The 18,935-nt window shown below is 37.1% G+C and overlaps 1 protein-coding gene across 3 annotated transcripts; it reads right to left on the reverse strand.

Moving 5' to 3' along the window:
• Positions 1-125: 125 nt before the first annotated feature.
• Positions 126-18,917, reverse strand: KrT95D (phosphofurin acidic cluster sorting protein KrT95D). Of its 3 annotated transcripts, none has more exons than XM_069137605.1 (12): positions 18,487-18,917; positions 10,378-10,681; positions 9,995-10,282; positions 9,758-9,857; positions 9,470-9,625; positions 7,808-7,909; positions 5,968-6,242; positions 5,694-5,899; positions 5,274-5,621; positions 4,368-4,759; positions 3,606-3,722; positions 126-3,479 (listed from the first exon to the last, which is right to left on the reverse strand). In XM_069137605.1, exons 1-12 carry the CDS (start codon positions 18,588-18,590, stop codon positions 3,346-3,348), a joined length of 2,526 nt encoding a protein of 841 aa, XP_068993706.1. In that variant the 5' UTR covers positions 18,591-18,917; the 3' UTR covers positions 126-3,345. The 3 variants fall into 3 exon arrangements, with proteins under 3 accessions (XP_068993706.1, XP_046490534.1, XP_046490535.1); XM_046634578.2 differs by having other exon boundaries at positions 7,808-7,912; positions 18,487-18,916; XM_046634579.2 differs by lacking the exon at positions 7,808-7,909 and having other exon boundaries at positions 18,487-18,915.
• Positions 18,918-18,935: the final 18 nt, after the last annotated feature.

Raw genomic sequence — 18,935 nt, forward strand, 5'->3', positions numbered from 1 at the left:
ATTTTACACGTATAACAATGTATATATTGCCCTGATATTATCGAAATTGAAACTTTTCTACAGGATCAATTTATGATCCAGATTTTAAATCCGTTCTTTGTTCCTTCTCTTTTCGATTCTGTTAGTTTTTTTTTTTTTTTTCCCCCCTTTAATTATTGTAACAATTGAGCTTTTGGCATCTGCGTTATATCTGCGCTAATTTCTATTCATTCGTCTACTTGCGTTTTCTAACTCTAGCTTCTTATATTTTTTTTCTAATTTCTATCTCGTTATCTGAGCTTTGAACATTTCGACTGTGCGACAATTTTATAATAATTACGTTCACGGATACATCGCAGAGAGAAATTCAATCGTACTACGCATTTCGATAAAGATTCAGATTCGTCGCGTTCCAAGAATGTTTTCATTCGTTATATTAACTCTTACACATCTAGTCGTTATAGATGACAATCTCAATTCAACGATATCTTGGACAGTCAATTTTCCACCCGCAGATTCATCGTAGCGTAGTACATGATAATTCATCTTATACATATGTATGTCTCTGTATATACATGTACAATATTGATATATTTATTTCATAACTCTGCAATTTTCCTTGGATATATTTTCAACGATTATATAAATTTATAATCTGACACGAGCCACCAGTTACTTGTTACAATAAAAGTTCTCCTTAACGTGTATTTTGTTTATAGCTGCGTACTTTGTAGTAGGAGAATGAAATGATAGAAAAATTGTATCACAAAATGGAAATGACGCGATCGAAGTAGGAACAAAACAGTGACTAATAATTAAAGAAGCAAAAAGAAAGCGGCTTAACAAAAAGGTGAGGAACTTTTCGTTTAAATAATAATAATAGTAGTAGTAATAATAATACCAATAATAATGCTTACTAAATAGAGCGTCTGTAGCGAGAATAAGAAAATAAACCATCAACGAAAAACGAAAAATCGCACATGTATGTAAATAATATCGCATAAAATACTGTCTATTGTGTGTATTATAATCTCCGAAATACATACCTATATATACACGTTTTATATACGAGATATACGAGATACTACTCCGTATATACATATATGCACGATTTCCATTCAAAAATTTTCATCGTATCTTCATTTATTAATATTCTTCGTTATCGCATTAATAAAAATGTGGCTTTTGCTTCAAAATTAAATTTACAATTAAAAACGGAGGATATTGCCAAGTATGATATTATAATAGTATATCATGTATGTCTCTAGTAGATATCCGATGACAATAAGATGCATTAGCAATACATATGTACGATAAAAAGCGTACAGCTTTAGAACTTGGGATCAATGGCGATGAAAATAATATAACGACAACAGCGTGTATCAAGTTTTTTCTAGACATGTAAAACGTATTAATGACTGCAAAAATTTCCGTCACTGAATTCTTTCTTAAAATTATATCATGTGTGTTTGCGTGTGCGTTGCTCTCGCTCGACAGCGTGATGAAATATTGTGCAAGTAAGAGGAGAGAAGGAGAAAAAAAAAAAAAAAACAGTAAAGAATAAAAGAAATTTCAATGAGACAATTATTTGCCTGTTACGATATACTCGTCAGTTGTTCTTATCTCCGCGGTATAAAATTACCAAATTATTCGATTACAAAAAAATCTGTGAGTATTTTTCTCTCCCTTTTCTATAAGAATAATAATACAAAGATCATGAAATTATACATAATAATACAATGTATGTGCGAAGAAGTACCGCGAGGAGTTTTACCGCCAGCACAACGAATGACGAAGGGACTTGTCCGACTTGCTAATTCTATCTTTTTTTTGTGTTTTGTTCGTTTGGTAAATAATTACAACGCCACGCGTATTCCTCGATTTTTAATGAATGAAAGGCGAATAAAAAAAAAAAAAAAACTTTAACCATTGAAAAGTTGTTGTCATTGTCCTATGGACTTTGGCATTTAACAAACAGTCGAGAAATTTGGACAAATAAAAGGAAATAATAATAATAACAATAACAACACTAAAAACAACAATAATAATAATATGAGAAGGGAGTCAAGAATATAAAAAATATAAATATATATATATACATATAGATAGTATATATATAATTTTATGCAATCATTGAACCATTGGTAGAATAAAGAAAAAGAAAATTTCTGCGTCGTTTAAAAAAATATCCTTTGTTCATCGTCAATGTGGAAAGAAACGAGAGAATGGAAAAGATGGAAGAGAGAGAAAGTATGTGAATAAAGCTTGAGTCTCGTTGCACGCGCATCTCAAATCTAGAAAACAGTAGTCAATAAAGTAAGAAAAGACAAGAAAAGAAAATAAAATATGTACATACGACAGGCTGGTGAAGTATGATTAGAATGATCAGTTCTTCAGACAACTCGGTTTCATTTCCCTCAGTGAATTAATTAACATTTAAAAAGAATTGCAATTTCTTGTTAAACGACCTTGTGGTGAATTTGGGTTTGTTTACATAATTAGGTGACAAGTAAATGAATGAACGAAAAAATAAAATAATTAAGTGTTTATCTCTAACGAGAGAAAAACAATTTTCAAATCCTGTTAAACGCACACACGTGTGTTTGTTATATTTTTAAAAGGAATATGTTGTATGATTATTGGCAAAAGAATAGATTCATTTTATGTCAAATGTCAAACGACGCAACGTCAATGAACCTTGATTATTTGTCAAGCAATACAATGATATGTTGTTCGATTCCTGCCGACTATCAATGATAAACATATTGCCGGAAGTCTTGTTTTTCGCTGCTGTAAAGATATCGAGATAAAAAAATATGAGAAAAAAAAAAAAGGAAAAGGTATTTTGTTTTCTTTCTTTTTTCTTCTTCTTAAATGGAAAGGGCAGAACACGTCGTAGATAAATTTGATTCATCGGAAAGATTTTCGCCGAAAGATTAGATCTTTCTAGAATTATTGCACTTTGAAGAAAATTATATGGCTGTAAAGGTGACACGGTGATTAAATTATTCGATTTTAATCGAGGCGGTTGTATTTTTTTTACAACTCGACGTATATGATTTGGCGTATCGCAGTCATAAGTACGAAACAATTATAAATTTGGAATAAAAAGTTTGATACTAGTTACATATACGATTAGTAATTCGTTTTTCTACTCAGTTTATAAGATAGTAATCCTCGTAACGCGGTAAAATGTATAACATATGTGATATAAAGTAAAAGTGAAGAAAATAAACGTAATGCATGTATAGACTAAATACCAATAATGCAGAAATGAGGAAATCAGTACTTACTAACCGATCAGGGTCAAATTCACTGTAAGCTGCACATGTCAAAGTCGAACTTTACTCGTGTCAATTGCAAGGTTTATGTGATATTTAGGGACTGTTGCTGTACGTTGTAGGCCAATAACGATACGGGGAACGTCTTGATATGAGTCTGCCACTGCGCCGACAGCTGAAAGAATTTTACGCCGTACCATTCGGTGCCGTCTATACTGACTGAAAAGGAAAAATATGTAATAAATAAGGAGGGGAAACAATTGCTGTCCCGTATATTTGTTTCAGTTTCGTTAAAAACTGGGAGAATTTCTGTGGCTTTGCATATCTCAGATGTGCGAAACTTACCTTTCAATGGAATGTTGTGGGTTTTTGCCGAGCATATCAGTCGCGCCACACCTTCGACGGTCTGACTTTTTGGCTCATTTTCCTTCTCCTTCTCCTTCTTCTTTCCCAGTCTCATTACTGTCATATGAAATCAATGATTAAATATCAGAAATGATAACGTTCGGTTTCACGTCGAAAATTAAATACTCGACAGAAAAAGTTTTTAATTTATGGCCATTAGCGGCTTTAATCAATTAGCTAATGAGTTAAAAACAATTCTAACTAACGCCGATTAAAAGAAATACATATTTGGAAAATTTGGATTTAGGACAATATTGTAAAGAAGTCTGAAGCTGGTATGTTAATATCCAAATGAGAAGAGCAGACCCAATCAAAAGAAAATTGTTGTTAACCTACATAAACATGGTATTTTTTTCAAAAAAAAATGCAATATTCATGGTTTCAATGGATCCGCTAACGGTTGATAGGAGCTCAAATACAATGACATCTATTAAGCTACTAATTGTAAAATTTTTTGATAATAAATATTCATTCATACCAACCATTTTTTATGTACATTCATTTCCATCGCTAAAATCCTAATACCAGAATCAATTTACAAAGGAGCTAAAAATACTTGGGCCAGAATCTGGAATCTGGTTGAATGGCCAAAATTTGCTATCCAGAGACCTGGAAAGGCTTTCATTACGTGCAAAAAAATTACTCCTGATCAAAGAAAGGCGTGCAAAATCTGGTGTGAAATTGAAAATAAGGAAAACTAACTTTTCTGCTTTTTCTCCTTTGTCGTGTAATTCATCGACATATGATGTCCAGGGTTTTCGCCAAGCGGAGGTAACCTCTGGACGTGAAGCGCCCTGAACGCCTGCCTCAGAGTGATTTTTCCCTTATCTCCTATGGTTTGTTTTCCCCAGTAGTCCAGTTGCAGCTCGACCGGCTCCCAACCGTCTCTCGGCTGGCCAACGTTCGGGCTGCTCGGAGGGGTCAGTCGGCTGGGAGGCGGAACTGGCAGACCCGGGGGAGGCAGCGAAGGCGGGGAACCAGACACAGCCATCGCCTCTTCCAGGTCGACGGAAGCCGACGCACTACTGTCTGGACAGCCGACTCGCACGTCGTTCACAAACGGTATGAATATCTGGCTGCTGTCGTCGGTTTCCCTGGTGAAAAATACATTCGGCGCTTTGAAAAAAAAAAAAAAGATTCACGAAGGTTGCAAACGGAGCAGGGATGAATGAGAATTTATTTGTTTTCAGAGTTTTCATTCTGGTCTGAAAATGTTTGAATATATTGACGAGTTCCACTGTTTGAATGAAATATCAGGCAAACAGAGACAATTTGAGATAAGGTTTTATAATTAGAACATTCAAAATAATCAAACTCTGATGCTTTTCAGCCGATTCTAATGTTTTTGGGCTAGTTTTGTAAAGATCTTGAGATATGGCCTGAAATTTTGTTTTGCAATTTGTTCCAAACTGCTCAAATTTATTCCCAGTACGGTCATATAATTCGCATCCACCATCATCATCGGCGCAAATAAGATTGTTGTAGATGATTTAGACTGCTGTTTTTAGTTTCCTAACTTATGATTTAACCATCGTAGACCATCGATACTTAAAATTCTAGTAATATCAAGTTTACTTGACGTTTTACCAACCAAATATAAATTCCCACCTGTAAGTCACCATCGCCTCGGCAATGGGAAGAGACAGGAGCGGTCCACAGGTGGCCAAATATTCCGTGACCCTTGCAGCGCCTTCGGTGGCGCCTCCGCCCTCGCGTTCCATGATTTCTCTCCACTCCTCACCAAACAGCATCGAGTACCTTGAATCGACGGAGCAGAGATACCTTGCTAGGGTGTTGGAGCCGAGGGGAACGACGAGGAATCTGAGATAATTTTGCCAGTCGGGTGGCCTGAAGCTGAGGAGATCGACGTAGTGGCGAAGCACAGCGTTAACGAAGCTGTCACCGCCCGCTATAACCACCTTAATAGGAGCCGGCGGTTTAGCGGAGCTGTTGCAGCTGCAGAAACACAATTTTTAAATTAAAATTTGCTTCCAGCTTGTTCCTCTTCGCTCCGGAAACCCGACTCACAATTTTTGAATGCGAGCAACGAGGCAGGTGAACGTCGCTCTGATGTCAGCTGGCGATGCGGTGGTCAAAACACGTTGATTTCGCTCCTGAAGCCGAGCAGCCAGAACCGCACCACCAGGATCGGCCAGAGAAACGAGCGACACGGACTCTGGAAGACTGTCGTCAGGCAGAACTCGACCCAATTGTTCAACGAGGGCCTTTCTCGGCTGAAAAGTTAGGGGGAGTGAGTGACGTCACTTAGGGTGAGGGTTTGACGTCACCCTGGATTTCTTACCTCGGCGTTGTTCATGTCGGTGGCTGGTTTGAGGTCGACGCTGAGACTGTGTTTCTTGGACTTGTTACTTCCCGGCGTTCCCCGATCCCTGGCAAAAAGTCTGCTTCTTCTGTCAGCGCCTTCGTTTTTATTTGTATGATCTGAGCTGGATTTTGGCGGTGATCCGGCGACCGCCTGTGGCGCATCGTTAGCTTCGTGATCCGTCCAGTTTTCCGGATGCGAATCGCTGTCTGCCCTCCTCGAACTGTCGTCGCTAAGTCGGTCGACCCCGCGTTCTGTAATATTAGAAATTTTAACACGGCAAGCGGAGGCAGATTCCATGTTAATGGAAAATATCAGCGTGTAATTATACTTGTATAATTATATTTTATAATTCGCAAAAGAGAGAATACACATCGGTTAGAACAGCTCGGAATGTCGTATCGAGCGATCGACGAAAAGTAGACTGGTAGATACAGCTGAGAGACAGAGAAAGGGATAGACGCCGGATAAAGTGTGCAGCAGACAAAATTGAAAATAGGACAATTGTACTTGAAGACCGAACTAAAGTACAGAGAAATGATTAAAGGAATAAAAAAAAAACTATACGTTTTCATATATAATAAGTAAATAAAAACAATTTTGGCGCGTCGACGACCATTTTTTTGTCCCTACATTTAAATCAGCATATCAAAGCAAATCAGCGTTAGTCTTACTGTCAAAGATTGCCAAGCATAGCCGCAGGGGCGTATATCAATAGTTGCGTAACCATTGCATTTGCCAAATTTCGTATAGTCATGCTAATTTCGCCAAGGATGCATTCGTTTTGAATAAGCATTAGTCACTCCAACGAAATCAAAATTTTTTCAAACACAATACGGTTGTTATAGGTTGCAAGGTAACGGATGCATTATAAAAATGCCCAAGGAGAGACGTGCTGAATTGCAATATTAAACTTCACTACGATTACTTTTCATTGCCCAAACAACTTAATATGTATGCTATAATATACTCACGAATGTTTGTAACAATAATGATCATAATATTAATAACAACAACAACAACAAGAACAACAGCAACAGCAGCAGCAACAATTATGTATAATTGTATCATCAGGCAACAAAAATGGAAAAAAAAAAAAGAAAACGAACAATTTACTTATACAGATAGACGATGTAAAACAAAGCAATAGAAACTTCAAATAGAAACGTACGAATAAACATTCAGCTTGTTTTTTTTTTTATTAGATATAGATGTACGTACGTTACACAGGTAGGTAGAGAGATAGAAGCTTCACAGCTGTCAGTATAAAAAGTTTAACAATAATAACGATAAGTAATAAACGAACGAAACTAGTTCAATCAATTCTGTTGAAAAAAACATAAAATAAAAAAATAAGTCAAACAGGAAAAGACACACGGCGTATTGCACACTTTACATACACACACTCACGCACACACCGTATACACTATATACTATATATATATATAGTATACATATTCAACTGCATTGAATAACAAATATAATTCATCAACTTTTAAACACGTCTCTATACTAAAATATCATATGCATGATAAAACATACAAGACCAAAAGACAATGAGAGTTCTCTACGAATCGGAACGAACGAGAGGAAAAAAGAACTGAAAGCGACTATATTCGAAATCGAGAGAGGAAAATGTTCGTTATTTGACGTGTGACAAATTCACCAACAATACTCGAGACGAAGATAAAAAATTTCTGTAGAAAAAACTTGTAAAATACTATGGTTCGTGTTTCATTTTTTTTTTTTTTTCCGTTTGTTTTTGTATCTTGAATCGAGATACTACGACAGAAATTCAGCTACTATTCGACTTACGTACCTGGGGTAGTGTGTCCGATACGATTCTTCTCTTTGGTAGCCAGACAGGAATGAGGTTGAGCTACGGCGTTAGCGGAGTTGGTACCGATTTCCTCGCCGGTTACTACTACCGAATCGTACCATGCAACAATGCAAAGCCAAAAACCCACCAGACTTGAACATAGTTATTAATATGCGTCTGACTTACAAACAAAAGAAATACTTATGTTCCATAAAAAAAAAAAAAAAAAAAAAATTTCACCGCCCTCTTTCTTCAGTCTCTAAAATTCCTAATCGAAAGCCTTATCATCATATTTGAATGGAACAAAAGCAAGGGTAATAAGAGTTAGTTGAATGTTCTCTCAAAGTATCAAATATAACAACGAATTGTTCTACAAACAGCGTCCTTCTTCATACACTTTTATTCAAGTCTGAATAATTATATTGATAATAAAATGATATGATAAATAAAATTATTCTAATCAACGAATAGACGTAAATGTTTTTTTACGAGAATTTAACTCATTTCATTCTCTCTTTTCCACGTCATCAATTCATTACCAACCACGCACGCTTCTTTCGAATTTTCTCTTCTAACGCGAAATACGGATCGTTATACATAGTTTTACGTATCATAATATTTGCTACACAGCGTTTTGACACACAGACGACAAACGTTCTTTCGTTAATGATAATAATGATATAATAATACTGATAATAATAATAACAACATTAATAATAATAATAATGAACGTAACGAAAACGTAAAGGAAAAAGCATTATTACGAACACTACGAGCGAGAACAATTAAAAATACATTGTACGAATGTATGATGATAATAATAATAATAATAATAACAATGACAGTGATTATAATAATAATAATGATATACTATAAACGTTATTCATTTGGTAAAATTAATGATAATTACAATAATATTAGTCAATTAATAAATCAAACAATCGATTATTGATCAATCATCTATTGTTGACTGTTCCAATGATATTCAACAGTAATAATTGTAATACCAACTTGCCTCAATGTCCTATATTTTTTTAATAACAGAGGGCAGGGGGGAGGGGGCATCGAGTAATTAAGGACGTTGGCTACTCCCGGCGGAACTGCTGCTTGCAGATGTTCACGCGATGCAAGTTTTCTCCGTCATTTATGAAGATATCGAACTTGTATTAAAAGCATTTCGAAGGCGAAGGAGTAAAATGTACCGTGCATAGTAGACTCCAGACGTGCTCTGACGTGATTCTGAGAATCGATCCTTTGCTTGATATCGCTCATCCCTAGTATTTAGTCATGAATTAGCTAACTGCTGTTTCGGGTAATTTCTCTTGTAATATTTTTCACTTTACTGCAACGAGTTATGCAATAGATCTCTTGAAAACTCGAAGATTATTCAATGATTTCTGCAACTTATTATTATTCATCAACCACGCGAAACTCATACGGGCTTCCAGTTATATTCCTCGCACCTCAGAACTTCAGAACGTTCAAGTGCAAGCGGCCTGGTCCCAACGGAGTGCAGAGTGGGGGACCATAGCAGGCGAGGGGCATAGACTCAAGTCCCGCCCACTCTTCCAAAGCCAAAGTTCGCGCGCAAGCTCGGTAGGCAACGTCCTTAATTGGAGTTGAAATAAATTCGTCATCACCCGCAAAGCGACTTCGACTTACCTGTATGCATCGGCGCCAAAAGAGATCGACTAGAGCTGAAGAACGGCCTTAATGATGGCTTTGGCGTGCTGCTGACTGACATTGTGTCAAGCTCTGGTCCGCTGTCAGACAAATCTTCCAGCTCGTCAAACAACTCCTCGATTTCCATGTCACCGCCTATAGTAAAAAACCACATTCAACGGCCGATAAGATATGGATGTTGATAAGGTGAACAAACATACAGAGTCAGAAAACGAATGCCTTCAAAGAAAAAAAGAAAACGAGTCAAAACCATGAATCAAACTTTACCTGAAAGTTTTTGCCCGATCTCTTCCTGGTCGTGTTCCAGTTCCTCGGAAACTCTGAACCTTTTCAGTAGTGCAATGAATTTCTGCTTCAAGTTTCTTTGCTGAAAGTGAAATTAGTTGCAATGGAAAATAACGTTTAATCCCGCAATTGTTGATCTTTCACAAAACCTGACTAATCAATAAGAATCAACATCCTTGCGCAAGATTTCTTCCCAGCTTTCAACCACGCTACGCTTACCCTGGCATTGGCGGGTATTTTCGCTCTACTCTTTCTCCTGTGTACTTCCAGGGTGGGTTCGCTGTCGCTGCCTTCAGCCTCTCCTTCGGAGCTGAATTCTTCCTCGTCATCGCTGAACTCGGTACCCAGTCTTTCGCTAGGATCGTTCAAGAGCCTCTTGTCGTGGTCGACAGGCTGCGAACTCAGCGCGACAACGCTAACCTTGGCGAGAACAACGGAATGACCGCCATACTTTTCCGACTTGTCAGAAATGAGCTCGAGCTCGAGGTCCATCTGCTTCTGCAGAACCTGTAAGGAGAGAACGTCGTTTCGGATTTTGAAACAATTTTTTTTTTTTGCTATTGATAAAATTCTTGGCCATGTGACCGCAATAGCATGCGTACCTGTGCCATGTTGATGATTCCTTCGGCAAGGGTTTTATACCCAAGCATTGTTCTGTTCTTGTACCTCTTACGTCTTTGCAAAAGTATCAAGAGCTTGTTTCCATCCCTTTTGAGGAAATGGGGATACTGTAGGGCGAACTGAAGTTCCAGCTCAGTGTCCAACATACCGGTAGCCGGTACGGCTATCTCGTTAGATCTGAGTGTTCTCTTTGAACTCTGCATTTTAACGGCTAGACTAATCGACGCCAGATCTGCACCCAACGGTCGCAGAAGAACCAACCGGCTCAGTGTCAATGAACAAAGTCTGTAAAAACAAAACCGAGAAGTTTTTAAATGGTATGAGGGGAAAATTTTCAACGAGCCAGCGAAGTGTAATTATCAAATTGTAAATCGTTTGAAAATTTGATGGAAGATAAAAATAACCAGTTTTTTTTTTACTAGGCTATTTCTAATAATTTGTAAATAATAATATTATAATATAACGTATCGATTCTCATCAATTTTGTATTCAATGCATGTACATCTACGAGTGAATTTTGCGCTTTTCATTCTTATCTTTGAAATCTTTAATTGAATTGGTTTCATTCGCTGTGAAATAGTGTATCATGACTGACAAGACCTGAAAATAATCATAGAGTCAAAATAAATTCGCAAGCGTGTGAAACGGCGGCCAGATTGGAATTCCGCAATAAACATGGTCGCATTTGATACGATTGCGATTTTATTTCGTCTGTATGATTATATCCAGGCTTCGTAAATCGTGAAACGCTATTTCTAATCGTATAAAAAGATGGCAAGGATATACAAAGTAGAATTTTACTACCGATCACATCGTAAAAATTGTGAATTTAGTCGAGATAAATTCACTCGTGCTTGTGGGAGTTGCATTGCGTGAACTACGCCCTCAGTTTCAAAACTAAAAGGACATAATAAAAGAGTTAGAAAAAAATAAAATAAAAATTAAATGACACGAAATCGATCAATATCTACGTTCCATTTCAATCCACCATTGCTATATTTATATCTCGTTTTCCCCCCTTATGCGATAAAAAAAAAAAAAAGGAAGAAAGGAAGAAAAAGAAAACAAATTTATCTTTCTTTCCTCCCGGTAATTGGTAAACCACACGCAATAACAGGGCAAGTTCGCGGTACGGAGGGCTGTAGGATAGATGGATGGATGGATAGGCGAACGTGGGGCGGTCGGTGACATTGAATCGATATTATATCGGAACTGTGTAGAAGGCAAGCAGGCAGCATACCGGACGTAGAAAGCGTCGAGCCAAAGTAAGTCCCCTGAACAACATTTACCCACAAAGCATTTCACCTCTTCCCCCGAGTCATGTACGGTTGGTTTATGCGCATAATTTACGTACAATTTGTTGGATATTATCAAAGAGTTAGAACACTTGCGTGCAGGCGGTTTGCACCGTCTCATGTTCGGCAATAAAAAAAAAAAAAAAAATTCTTATGACGCAATAATTCCCACGACACGTGACGTCGTGGTCCTTCTCTCCGCCTGAATTCAGGCAACAGCTTCCAAGGAGAACGAACTGTACTTATGAATCACCACGTCAAAACAACCCGTGGCGTCGCGCAGAATCGGACGAGTTTATCATGAATGGGGCAAATCCCGAGTCTTCCTTGCGAATAAAGGAGTGACAGCGATGGAGGGGGGGATGGACATACCTGTGTATGAATAATGCACAGATATGCAGCGTTGCACATCTCATACATTCTTTCACTGCTTCTATTCATCTCTCGTTCTCTGTGTTCTCGTTGTTCAATTGTTTTCACACACAGTACACGGTATTTTTTCTCTGGTTTCCAAAATATTGTTCCTCGCAATGTTTTCAGCGATTTTTTTACTTAACGAGAAATTATGGTATCTTTTTGTTTCCTCAAGTTTTGCCTACTAGTACTGTCGTACACTTTTGTTTTTATTCTCTTATAAAAATCTTTTCCTGCAGAAATCTCATTCATGATAAATCATTTGTTTCTTAGATTTAATGATATGCATAGGTACCAGGTATCCATAACCTACATATATGTATATACATATATATTATACACATAATTTCAATCGCCGATTCGATTATTATTTCTTCTTCTTTATCTCAAAACACTACGTATATTATATGTATAGGTATAAAAAAAGGGTATTTGCGCGCGGAAAAAGAGAGGAAAAAAAGAAATCAGAGGATAGACAGATTACAGGAAGTCTTTTCTCTCCGCATTACCAATGAATAAATACACAATCTGCGTATTTATACCTATGCACCTATAACTCTATTGGATGAAAATAGCAAAACTACGCCTACAGTGACTATAACCAGCGGCACATCGATGATACGAACGTCACTTGAGGTCATTCTGACGTATTCGTAACATCATAGTCATGTGTATATGTATACACATTACGTTACAACTTGCACCTCCAAAATTCAAATAATTCAACCCTGTATGCGTGATGCGGAGGATATATAAAATTGTAAACATAATTCTATTTCATCTTTATCTTCGTCTATCTAACCCTATACATATTGTATAGGTATATAGGTATGTATATACTTATAAAAATCTTACGCCCACAATTGTACACGGTCTGACTGCAGCCGACAGCGAAATAACGACAATAATAATAATAACAATAACAACAACAACAACAATAATAATAATAAACCTTCCTGTGCCGCACAGTTCCCAATAATCAATCTCTCTTTCACTCTTTCCTTTCCCCTCCATCTCTCCCGCCGCGTCGGTATTTTCCTTCTTTCTCATTCTTCTTTTCTATTTCTAGCTTCAGGTTAATTAGAAACTGCACGCATCATCAGCAGCAGGCTCACGGTGTATTTTAGTTGCACATAGGGGCGGCGATTATGTACGTATTATAGTACATAATCGTAAGTATACGTAGGTATATGGAAACTTGCCACAGGCATGTGTGTATTGTATGAACATAGCTTATACACTATTTGCAGAAATCAAGGCCGTCCCTGCTGGCTGCTGTGATCTGCTACGTGATACGTGTGTGTGTGTGTGGTGTATAATACCTCACACACACACACACACGCGCATATATATACATATCCATTCATGCACGTACGTACATTGGAGGAGGATCGTGCCATAAATTTTGGTACATATTACAAAAAAAATTTTCAACAACGCGGTGGTCGCAAATTTTTATTTTTGTTTGGAAAATAATTCATGAACTACATTCCTCCAGATTTTCCCATGACCTAAATCATAGTTTTCCCCACATGACGTCTTACCACTTCCTATACATAGTTAGTTACCAAAACCTCAATTGTTAAGTATATTGTTGACCCTATATTGGGTTCAAATTAAATTAAAATTGAAGAATAATGCAATGTAAAAAAAAAAAAAATGAAGACGAAGAAGAAGAAGAAGAAGAAGAGGAAGAAGAACTTTGTTTTCTGGGCGAAAGGAATATTAAACTTGTGCTACCTCAAAAAAATAATTTTTCATTCCCACGAAGTATAATAGAAGAATAATATTGTTAGTTTTTTTCATTACGAAATTAAAAATACCCTGATATTCTCAAGTTTTCTGGGTTTTCCCCAGATATTTGACCACCTTGTAAATTACCAACAATTTTCATCACCGTTAAATCGACAATACAAATACTTATCTACATGTAGAGTAACATTATAAATCGTGATATGGAAACGACGATTCCATTTTCTGACGAAATGAAAAAGTATTTTTAAAAATAATTTAGAAATAATACAGTCATCGCATGAGGTAACCCATCCGTTTCGCACAATGAAAATTTCACAAGAAAAATACATATAATATGTATATATATATATATATATATATATATACCATACATATTCCAACCGTTTCGTAAGAATGACGAAAATATTTTTATCACGCACCTGATTTCATCGCATGCCTATGTAGCTTATATATATAATTTGTCGTTGATTCTTTGTATGCATAATTTATTTGAAGACAAAAATCTCAAAGTAAAAAAATATATCTTCCGCAGTATGTGCAGAGATCTTATTCTCAGATCTCAACAGCGCACCGTTCAGCAGCAGTTATGTGAACTTGGCACCCGGCTTGCTTCGATTTCAAATTTTCGCCACGATTTTCGAAGATTTGGGAATGCGGTTGATTGCGGTGAACTCGATTTCGTTTGATATAGCGTCAAAAAAAAAAAAAAACAAAGAAAACCTTCCCTCGAGTTTGAGATGAATGACTTTATGGGTCTTCACGGGACATGGAGAAAAAATGTAGAAGAATATGATGAAAAAGAATAGACGGGGCTTCACGGGACTTTAGCAAGTTGGGTGCCAAGTTCAGATAGCTGTCAGCAGCAAAACGGCGACGCATTAGATTTATACCTAATACGCTATTGTACATACATACGTGTATATATATATATATATATATATATATATATATATATATATATATATATATATGTCCACTATTCTCTGTTATACATAATGTATATATACATATACATGTATGCCAAGCTGTTTCAATGATTTGAAATTAGCATATTTCGGTAGCATGTATACAAGGATATGCACATAACATGGTACAAGGCGTGTATGGATGGATGGATGGATGGATGGATACAACACATGCGCATAGATGAGAATAGGCGTCGACAACGTGACCGGACTGATATTATAGAGGAAGAATAATGAAGAGAGGATAAAAACAAGAAAGGAAAAGAAAAGAAAAAATTGCCAAGTCTCGCTCAGTTATAGATACGTATACGTCCACGTTTTTCTGTTTCCTCATCGCAACGTCCTCCTCAATTTTATTTGTATTCTTTTTGCTGCTACTATTAATTAAAGTCGCTGATACCGTACTACGAAGAATACAGTTAATATATATATTGTATATATATTGTATATATAATAGTACACAGAGAGAGGCTGGATCAATTTTTCTTTTGTTTCATAATTTTTGCGTTAAATACTATCCAACAATAAATTGAATACTGCCCACCATAAATATCTATGATAAACGAATAGATTGAATAAAAAAGTAAAAGATACTCGTCGCGGGTATTCTTTTTTCCCTTCCCCCTCGATATCCCTCCTCGTCGTTGTTATATTTTAACAAGCATTTATATTACATACGTTATATGCCTATGTATAATATACGGTGATTCGACAACCGTATTATTATATTTTATTGCAAATATCCTGCACCGTGGGCGCAAAATTGAATGGGGGAGAAGTGTATAATAAGACAGTAGTACTTGTACACATGGACACGTAATATTACAGCAGTAGCGCCAATGCAAGTTGGTCTGCACTGCTGACTGTAAACCGACTATTTTGTGTATTTTACATGCACATATTTTCTATAATTACGAACATACATGTAATACGTTACATAATTTTATAACGTTTTTCTGCATTTGTCAGAAAATATAATCAACGCGTAACATACTTGTTTATGTATAAATCGATAATATACCGAGCATTCTACATAAATACGTACATAGCGTTGCATACATGTTGTATGTATATGATACCAGTCAATGCGATTATCAGCACGTGTCTATAAATACGTATCTGGACATACTATTTTTTCGGAGAGGCGTGAAGAAGATAAAAAAAAAAAAACGCTCAAAGAAACATGTTTTCAAAAGTCTCTAATTATACAAAAAAATGGATTTAAAACAAGTGATAAGAATACGTACGACTATGACGCAAAAGGAGTCTTATTCATATTCATATATTATCTTATCGTCGTCATTTTCTTAAGTATATAAAAATGTTTTTTAACTCTGCAGAGTAGATGTTGTAACGTTAACCTAACGAAATATATTTTGCGAGAATAAATTAAAATCTAATTGTAATGTTCGAAAAATATTTCAAGGAGTTGGGTCTGCAGAAAAATATGCAGTTTGTGTAGTTCGCTTTATCACGCTTTACTGAAAAATACGAACTTGAACTTTATAAAGAATTGGTAAAGAATGAATAAAAATAAAAAAAAAAGATAGAAAGAATGTAATTAAAAAATTACGGAACAAAACAAGTTTTTGCATTGACGCATATCTTGCTTTACCTGCGCCCAAAATATATTTTATACGTATAGTGTATAACAATAAGCCGATGATTGTTTCGAAGTTTAAGAATTTGTCAAAACGCTTACTTCTTACGTCACGTACGCCAACCGAAATACTACAAGAAGACGCGTAGTCCAAACGGCTTATATCTATTGGATTAGCGTGTTTCGTTACAAATATTTGTACAAAGAATTATCATCACGATCGGTGATTGGTTGGTTTCACGCAACAAAAAAAAAAAAAAAATCAATAATCCGATCAAAGTCGAATCGTGTAAGGCGTTACATACATACATACATACATAGGTATAATACATCACATATATGGTATATACTACCAGTCGATGGTAAATAGTAATAACGTGTAAAAATTGTATATATTTATCTTGTTTGTTTATTTTTAACAACTCGCACGCTAGTTTATACGTTCGATAGAGATTGGATGAAAATAAAAATGTAATGATAAGAAGAATTAGACGTCGTAATAATCATTGGCAAATTAAGTGATGGGTGAAAAAAGCCTTGCAAACTATGACTGATGGTTACGACAGATTACGATCTCGACTTTGAAGAGATTATCATGTTGATGAATCGTTGTTAATCGCAGATTTTCCTCGCATCGTCAGAGTGTTCGGTCATAATATGATTTAATCTACAGCAGCTGAATTAGGACGTTTGAAACAATAGAAAAAGCTCTTTTATCTCTTCTTCTTCTTCTTTTCATCGTACAAAAATAATGAGTCTGAAGTTAGTAACGTTATTGCAGTGATTCGTCTTTCGGAAAACCCGTTGTTATTTCTTTGTAATTTTAAAGTAAAACACATTTCGTGATTCATGTAGGTATGTACGTGGTATTTCTCTCGCGAAACGGTTGCATGTATTTTTACGAGAATTTTACGAGTCTGACGTCAGTAACGTTATCGTAATGATTTATGTTTTGAAATAATCGTTACTTCGTAATCTTAGAAACATCCGAGATGCAGTAAATTATACTAAAGAAAAAGAAATTCATATTTTCATAATTTAGCCAATTTAAAGTCACTACAACATTGCAAAATAGTAACTGTTTTTCGCCAACATTTCGTTACGCTAATGTTACTAACTTCAGCCTCATAGAATTTTGTACCACATCGTAGTCGTAGGAAAAAAGAAAGAAGAACGCGTGATACGAAAAGCGTCTCGGCTGTCGGTTTCTTGCGTTGCGCACGCGACAGCTTTTGACAGTTTACATCCGCCGCTGAACGAAAGCCAAACAACGCAAACGTCAAACCGACCGTAGTAGACAAAACGGCGCTTCTGACTTGAACAATTTCGCCCTTTCCGATCTCTTTCGTTTCCTCGATACTGTACGAGGCATGCATGCGTCTATGTTCACACAGGTAATAAAATGAAGAAGAAGAAGACGTAGAGTAAGAGGAAGAGGGAGAAGAAGAACCGGTACGATTGTATCGCAGTACGCCGGAATGTGACAACAAACAATAGCTCGATATATTCTCGGTACATTGTCCGATGCAGCAGCATCATGGCATAAGCCGCGGAGCCGGCGGAGCGCAAAAAGTAAGAAAGAAATCGATCGATTTCGGTTGTGATATACGACAGAGAACAAAACAAAAGAAAATAAGCATGTCGGAGGACAAAAGACGGTCGAGAAAACCAACGGAGATAAAACGTGTATAGGTGAAACAAAATATAACTATAAGCTGGCGAGGAGAGCGACGTAAATGTAAGTAAGTATTCCAGTTTGGAAAAACAGCAGCTTCGTCGTAGTCGTTGTCGTTGTCGTCCCTGATGCGGAGCAAGAAAGAATGATAAGGGAGATAAGAAGATGGGGATAAAGTGGATGGGGAAAAAGGGCGTGTTGAATACAGCTGCGCAGGATGATCTGAATACACTCGCCGTTTGTTACGGGCGAGCAAGCGAGAGGAGAGAGAGAGAGGTAGATAGATAGGTAGAGAGAAAGACAAGGAAAGAAGGAAAGAAAGGGGGGGGGGGGGAGAGAGAGAGAGAGTGTGCGTGTGGGTGACGAAAAGGCGGCAGGTTAATTACCTCGGTATGCAGTTGGGCGGCGTGCGATCGACTTCCCACGTAGCAAAGAGCTTCATGGGGACGGGGCGGGCGGCCGGGGTCGTTACCTTGTTTCTTTCCGCCATTTTTCCGGCGCCAAGATACAACACAATACCTACGGATGCGGATGACTCCCCCCGGGATTACCGATGATGCGGGGCGAGCCGCCGCCACTACCCGCGAACATGAGAACGAAGTAAGACCGACGCAGAGGCGGCTTGCGGCTCGAACCCGGTAACAACGCGAAGTCGACACTGCAATCTATCACTGGCACTAAGTGTTTCACACTTTTTCACTCGTACGCCCGCAGACCGACGACGTTCGAGCGAGTCACTGACCGACTTCCCGCCACCGACGTAGCATCGGCTTCCTCTAATCGCGTAGGTTTCTCACGGCCAACTGATGATGATTCGCTCACGACTCATGGATTC

This window comes from Neodiprion pinetum, chromosome 7, assembly GCF_021155775.2.
Source record: "Neodiprion pinetum isolate iyNeoPine1 chromosome 7, iyNeoPine1.2, whole genome shotgun sequence".
NCBI classification, from domain to species: domain Eukaryota; kingdom Metazoa; phylum Arthropoda; class Insecta; order Hymenoptera; family Diprionidae; genus Neodiprion; species Neodiprion pinetum.